At 41.4% G+C, this 7,816-nt stretch overlaps 1 protein-coding gene across 1 annotated transcript in view; it reads right to left on the bottom strand.

The window, feature by feature from the left end:
* Window positions 1-6,750, bottom strand: part of FUNDC1 (FUN14 domain containing 1) — a 23,211-nt gene extending 16,461 nt beyond the window's left edge. The window contains exons 1-3 of the mRNA XM_019649732.1: window positions 6,576-6,750; window positions 5,669-5,825; window positions 1,207-1,282 (exon numbers count right to left, since the gene is read on the bottom strand). Coding sequence (XP_019505277.1) covers window positions 1,207-1,282; window positions 5,669-5,825; window positions 6,576-6,603 — 261 coding nt within the window. The 5' untranslated portion in view covers window positions 6,604-6,750. The remainder of the gene's footprint in view (window positions 1-1,206; window positions 1,283-5,668; window positions 5,826-6,575) is intronic.
* Between the last annotated feature and the right edge of the window lie 1,066 nt (window positions 6,751-7,816).

Raw genomic sequence — 7,816 nt, 5'->3', positions numbered from 1 at the left:
GGTCAATGGCTTACGTGATGAAGTCATATTTTGGTTGCTATGACCATCAATCATTTTTAAAATCTTCTACGACTGACGGTTCTCTGTATCTTTAAAATTGTTGCAAACATTCATTCCCAGAGATTTTTCAATTTCAGGACTTACTACATTTAATCTTCAGGGAACAGTATTTTTGGAAAAATGCCAAACAGACATGAATGCCAGATAATATTCTGATAAACATCCTCTAATGGCAAAGCATTGTTAAACCTAAAAGGAACATCAACAAAGCTAAAATTTCAAATCCACCTGCCTCAGAAATAGGATTATGTATGATTGTTTTAAACCCAATTTTCCACTTTCTATATTATTATGGTTCCCTGATTTTAAAAAACATGTTAGAAATTGCTAACAGCAATTTCCTCTGGGAAGGAAAACTGATGGCCAAGGAAACAGGAAAAAAAGACCTTTTGATATTTTAGTTATCTGAGTGTAAATGCTTACTTACATATTAGAACTAGTCTGTGGTTAAACATTTTTAATGCTAATGTTTGGAATTAGTGCTTATTGTGTATTCTATATCAGGGAAATAGATACTATTTATCTTTAAACTTATTTTTTAAAGTTGTTTTAGTGTGCTTTGTCAGATATTTAGGAGCATATTTAGTTGAGCAAAATTATATATATACATATATATTTTTTCAAATATCCACTTTCTTAAGTGCCTCATTTATAATTAATTTACAAAATGTATATCAACCATAATATTCAAGACACTCCCTCATTAGTAAATATAAATATTAAATCAGCTTAAAAAAAAGAACCTTTTGAGTTTTATACAGTGTGTGTGTAAATTTTAAATGTATGTTTAAATTGGTTAGGATGAATAGGTTTATAGCATTACTGAAATGTTTATTTTGCTAGGGAGATGCTTCAAGGGAAATTTGGGTAAGTAATAAAAAACAGAGGCACCTCGAATTTTAATAGTTGTCTTTTTAATAAATGAGATCATACTCTGCTTAAAAAAGTTAGAAGTATTTTAATTGTCTTTCATGACAGGTGCCAGCTTTGAAAACTCATTTTAGTTTTTTCATAAACTGGTGCCTAAAAGAAAAGTTTCATCTTTATTAAAATGGACAGGAGCGAAATGGCTAAACTTGACTTTCTCAGTTCCCAAAGGCTATATATATATATGTAAGCAGTCAGGGATCTAAAGCTTTGACATACCTGAAGGAGAAGAAAGCCACCACCTACTGCAGTTGCTGCAAGTTTTCCAACTTTCTGGAACAAAAATCCTGCACACCTTTAATGAAAGAAATAACAAAAGATGAGATCAATGTTGTACTAAACTCTCTCCCTCTTGTACTTTTCATTGCTTTCCTAATACAATCTTAATGTCTTCCCATTTCTTCTGCTGATATCCCTTACCTGCTCAGAAATCCTCAAGGTTTCCCTTTAGTTATATAAGCTACTCAAAAGTGTACAATTAAATTGTCTGAGATGTGCTCCAGGAATGGAACTAAAAGGAGAGGAATTTACAGGAAGATTGGCTACTGAAACTGAATGTTGAGTATTCGGGGGTTCATTATACTCTTCCTTTCATATTTGTAAAGTTGAAATTCCCCACAATAACATGGATTTGTTCTATTTTTTTCAAGAGTCAAGATGTTCTACACACCTAGCCAATCCCCACACTACCCAAACCTTCTGCTCCAACCCAATTAGTTTCCAAACAGGTCATCACCATTGCTTAAGCTATTAATCTCCCTGTTTCAAGGGGTTTCTACCTAGCTCTGCATTATCTAAAGCTTTTCTATCCTTTAAGGTCCATCTGGAGTTCCACCTTCATGACTACACTTCAGCCCACGTGTCTCATGGCTTCTTTACCTATATCTGTATCTATATCTATATTAAACCTGCTTTGTCTCATCTATCCTGTAAGAATGTCACCCCATACTGCTTTTGTGATTCCTTCCTTCAGTGATCTCATATTCCCATCAGTATTCCAGATCCATAGTGTGCAAAAGAAACTCAGATTGCTAACTCTACTCTTCTGTACTGGGTTAGTGTCCACCCAAAATCCATTTCCTTCCCAGAATCTCAGAATGTGACTTTATTTGGAAGGTTACTGCAGATGTAATTTGTTAAGATGAGGCCATACTAGAGTAGGGTAGCCCTAAATCCAATAGGACGTAATCCATTATGTAGCAGCAACACAGGGAAGATGGCCATGGGATGGCGGGGCAGAGACTGGACTAAGTCTACAAACCGAGGAATGCCAGGGATTGCTGGCAACCACCGGAAGCTAGGTGAGAAGCATGGAACAGATGCTCCGTCTGAGCCTCCAAGAAAGAGGCCACCCTGCCAACACCTTTCAGACTTCTAGCCCCCAGACCTGGGAATAAATTTCTCTTGTATCAAGACACCTAGTTGTGGTACTTTGTTACGCCAGTCCTAGGAAACTAATATGCTTTCATAAATGGAATCTTTACATTTCTAATTACAGGATGAGCTCCTCCAGCACCCAGAACCACATACGGGCATACCTCGTTTTATTGCGCTTCACAGATGTTGTATTTTTTTTAACAAATTGAAGGCAAGACCCTTCACCAGGAGAAAGATTACCACTCACATTATTGTGGTGGTCTAGAATGGAACCCACAGTATCTCCAAGGTATGCCTATATTCAAAATGTCCGAAAGCAATCATCACCAAACCAGTTGTTACTAAGGTTCCAATTTGTACGTGACAGCACCATTCTCTACACTCGCCACCTCATATTCATCTCAGACTCTGCTTCTTCATGGCCTTCAGGGTCCGACTGATTGCCAATTCTATATCCTCTATCTTCAAACCATTATTTGACTCTTGTCTTCTTTCCACTCTCAAAGGCATCATTACCCTGTTCCCAGACCACACCAAGTAATCTTCTAGACCAGGGGTCAGCAAACTGCAGCTTGAGCCACATGCGGCTACGTACATGTGGCTCTGAAGTAAAATTAAAAATGAAAATAAAACTATCATAGTTTCATTTATAAAATTTTTAAAGGATATTATTCACATAATGGTTATTTCATTTGTTTTATAGGTCTTGCAAAACTTCGAGGGACAAGATTGGCTCTTTAGTCTCAAAAGTTTGCCAACCCCCACTCTAGACCCTTTAATTAATCTTCACACCTCCCATCTCTCCTAGCAACCACCCATCCTGACATTAATTTTATTATTAGGATAAAAAAAACTATAGTTACCTACAGCTAAATATAATCTCCTCAGCCTCCCACTCATGTCCTGAATTGGTCTGAATTGTTAACTAGTTAGGTTAATCCCTATTAACCATTTCTCCTTAACATATGCCACAGTAGTACATCTGTTTGTTTTGTTTTTTTAATTGGGGAATTGCGGGAGGGGAACAGTGTTGGGGAATTGGGGAGGGGGACCAGCCAAGTTGTTGTTCTTCAATCTTAGTTGTGGAGGGTGCCAGGCGCCATCTGGATGCCCGTCGGCAGTTCGTGGCCTCTAAGCTCAAGGTGCTGTGTTCAATATTAGTTGCACGTGGGCATAGCCACCATCCCACGCAGGAGTCAAACCAGCAGCCTTGTTGTTAAGAGCGCACGCTCTATCCCCTGAGCCATCAAGGCGGCAGCTCAGCTCAAGGTGCCGAGTTCATTCAGTCTTAGTTGCAGGTGGGCATAGCCACCATCCCATGTGGGAGTCGAACCGGCAGCCTTGTTGTTAAGAGTGCATGCTCTATCCCCTGAGCCATCTGAGCGGCAGCTGAGCTCAAGGTGTGGAGTTTAGTCTTAGGTTGCGCGTGGGCGTAGCCCACCATTGAGCAGGCAGTCTTGTTGTTAGGAGCATGTGCTCTCACCAGCTGAACCATCCTGCCACCTGTTGGCAGCTCAGCAGCAGCTCAGCTCAGGTGCAGCATCACTGGCCCATGTGGGAATCGAACCGGCGGCCCTGGTGCTCAGAGCTCACGCTCTTAAGCAAGCTCTTAGCCAACAGAGCCACTTGGCCGACCCAGTACATCTGTTTTATACCCTAAAAAAATAACAAAATTTTACTATACTGAATCTAAAGTCATTGCAGCAAACCACCTGTGTAGTATTAGTCCTATTACATAGTTCCTGGGCCGACACCTGACTATTATCCAAACATGTATTACGATAAAGACTGTGTCCCTCAGATGGGAAGGCAGCAACAAAGGCTCAGAAAAGGGAGTGGAGGAAGCAGGCAGCGGCAGCCAAGTCTCAACAACGTCCCAGGCAGCATGCTCCACAAGCATGTCTGTCCTTTGCTTGATGGCATGAGCCACTAAAATAAACCAACCAACTTCCCTGCTCTGTCCCTAGGCTTTCCAAGCAAACTTCTGCCAATTATGGGGCTTCTCACCGAGTTTGAGCTACAAGGAGGAAACATACAATGATTTAATTCTATTGCTCAATTATTTTTTTAACCTCTTTTAAGATGGGGCTTTAGGCCCTGACACATTAACCAATCACCCACTGGCACCAAACTGTGAGCTTATTTAAGCAGGGAACCAGAGCCTGAATAGTGGGGATCAAGGTCCAACTGGCCTGTGGAGAATCATCTGAATAACCAGGGCCCTAACCATGCATCTCTCTTTTAATTGCAGGCTTTCTTCATCAGCAGCATTAATAAGTACACATCATGAATAAATACTGCACCTCTGCATCACAGAACCTTCGCAATGAGTGTTTCTACCATCGAATGGCATTTACAAAAAGGCACAAAGGAATACACCATTGTTCCATGGTGCATGTAAAATACAAATTTAAAAAATTAATTTTATACTTATCAATTTTAAATATGTAAATATTTAAATTAATGTAAGATGAATTTAACTTATAATCTAAAGAAAAAAATGATTGTGCAAATGTTAAACACCCACACTAACTTCAAAAATTCTCTACAGTCATGAACATTTTCAAAATAAAGGGTCAAACTTGTTGCTGACCCTTGTTATTTGGCTAATCTTTTATTCTAAGAATAACAGAATTAGATCTATAGTAGCAATTATGTAATCATGTGGTCTGAAATGTCAACTGGTTAGGTTAATGCTTATTTACTGCTTAATATATTCCACAATATTATTAGAATAAGCAATCAGTCCTTTAATTCCAACAAAGGCTCAATGTTCTACAACTCTTCTTCAAGTATTACAATCCAAACTAGCCCACAAAAATCAACACAATCATCTGTATCATAATCAATAACTTTCACTGAGAATTTTACACTGTTTGCGATAGGGCTGACAATCCTGGAGACCAGTTCTACTGTAGGAGCATCACAGGTTTCTCCAGTTGTTAGCACTGAACAAGTAAAGTATATAATTAACTCTTATCTATTTCTTCCTTTTCACTATCACTGAATCAGATCCACTACATTTGCTAAATTTGAGAAGGGGAAAAATATATAAAGAATCAAAGGAAGGGTGAGGAGGGAACAGTGGAACCGTTGTGGGCACCAGGGAGGGAGATCACCAAAACCCAACACTGAGTCTCTGAGTGTAGATTACACTAATCATATCACAGAGAAAAGCCTCAAGTTAGAACTCATCTGGGATTAACAGTGTAAAGCCACTGAGTGAGCTCGGTAACTGTTCCATGTACAAAAGGGCAGCAGTCAGGCTCCCAATGAAATGTAATGAAAAAGATGTTATTCTCACCAGCCAGTCACTCCACCCATTACAATCTGGGTGGCTACTGAGTATTTTTCTACCATAGGTCCAGAACTGTGGCCAAACACTTGATTCCACCAGTGGTGTCTTCTTGCATACTCAGTTAAATCCAACACTTCGTAAGATTCATCATCACTTTCATATTCTTCAAAATACAAAATGGGAAAAATACATTTAGAGTCAACCAAAAATCAGAAACGTCCTACACAATTTTTATGTTACAACGCACTGTTACTTTTGGACTACAGTTAAAAAACCTAGATGGAAACATTAAGAGTTTGTTACATCCAATCCGAGACTAGGGCCTCAAGAGTAAAAGGGTGTAGCATCTCCTTTCCAAAGGCCCAGGGCCAGCCTGGGAGCCCGAGCCAGGGCTAGGTCAGTTACACAGCAGTGAGGGGTCGCGCCCCCACCCCCAAATCTCAGTAGGATCAGTTCGAATTTACACAGCAGTGAGGGGTTAACCCCCAGATTTCAATAGGGTCAGATCAGTTTCTCAACATGAAGGGTCACCCCCCCCCCAAATCTCAGGGCCCGGGCTAGAGCAGGGTCCATTTTCATCAGGAGAAAGAAGGGGTCCTCCTGACAGAACCGGTTAGGGGTCTGTCAAGAAGAAACTACTTCCGAGTTAAGACTGAAAAACGCGTCTCAAGATGGAAATGAAGGGCCAGGGGTGAAGGTGAGGCCGGAGATGGGCTGTGTTGGGGGCGGGGATCGCTCTTCGCCTGCGTTCCGCCGAGGGGGGGAGGGGAATATAGATCAGAAGGGTGCTCAAAGGGGCTGCCTCAGAAAAACAGCCCCAGGAACCCTGGAGCAGAAGGAAGAGGCGCCCCTAGAGCAAGGTCGAGAGCTGTGAGCCGCGTCTCAGATACTACTTCGGGCCCGGGCCGCTCACCTTGGGGAGGGGGATTCCGGGTCGCCATGATACCGCCGGCGGCCTGTACAGAACGTAGTCCCCGCCCGCCCTCCTTTCCCACTACTTTAAGAGCCGCTCTAGGCCCAGATGGAAATCTATGGTCTCTTTTTTCCTCCTCTTTCTCCTCTGAGCGCGTTATCCTGTCCCCGCCCCCTCCTCTTAGCGCAGGGTCTTCTGCGCAAGCGCAAGACTGGTGAGCAGTTGGTCGGTAGCAGTCCCATGAGGGCTTGTGGGAGGTGTAGTTCGTTGTCCTACGCAACCCTAGCTTCCCACCCCACCCCCCCTAGAATTTCCACAACCTAAATTGTTATTTTGTTTTCAACAGCCTCGGGGCTGGAGAGGAGGGGCTCATTACATGGTATAAAGCGAAAACCAGCTTGGCATTTTGAACACTGTACCAGAATTCAAGCCCTTGAGGGAAAAAAGCTTTTAAAAAGATAAGAGAAACCTTGTTTCAAACCACGCTGTTCTAAGAAGGCAAGGGCTCGCTAACGGGTGGAAATTTTTTCTAACGCGCTGCTGCTGGGAATTGAAACTTTTTTATCCGCTCCCTCTCCACACGTTTCCTGCCCAGTAACCTGAGGAAGGTTAAAGAAAGGCCTAGAAACTGACCTGACTCGAGTTATTCCAGAGAACATAATTTTTAAGCATCATTTTATTTAAATCTGACAGAGGAACGAGGTCAAGTTCTTCACTTAGAAGCCAGACGGGCCTCTGCAGAATGCAAAACCATGTTGATCACCAAGCAGCTAACTCAGGTTCACAGAAACCAGCCCCAATCTTGTTTTGAACTTGCATTGCACCTACATTTGCTGTACAATTAAAACATCTCTCTCAGTATTCGTTTTAATGGAAAAACAAATTCTTGGATAGGTTGCATTCCCTAAAATATTGACTTACATAATCACACAGTAGCTTTTCACATCCTGGTGCTTTAAATGCAAGGGTTGAGTTTCTGAAGTTCCTTAGTCTGTGGCCCATAAAATGCAATTCTAAGGCTGGCTGGAGATGTTAGTGTTCAAAGACAGTTACTTTGAGTAAGATTGCACTTTTCTTTTTTTTTTTTTAAAGGGGATCCAGGGATCCAATTGCTTCTTTTTTTCTTTTTTTTTTTTTTAAAGATTTTTATTGGGGAATTAGGGGAATAGGAACAATGCTGGGGAATTGGGGGAAGGGGAACAGACAAGTTGCTGTCGTTTTGTTCTTCAATCTAGTTGTGG

This window comes from Hipposideros armiger, unplaced genomic scaffold, assembly GCF_001890085.2.
Source record: "Hipposideros armiger isolate ML-2016 unplaced genomic scaffold, ASM189008v1 scaffold_7, whole genome shotgun sequence".
In the NCBI taxonomy this organism is placed as follows: Eukaryota; Metazoa; Chordata; class Mammalia; order Chiroptera; family Hipposideridae; genus Hipposideros; species Hipposideros armiger.
The sequence above is the reverse complement of the archived record's forward strand: the minus strand, read 5'-3'. Positions and strand labels throughout refer to the sequence as shown.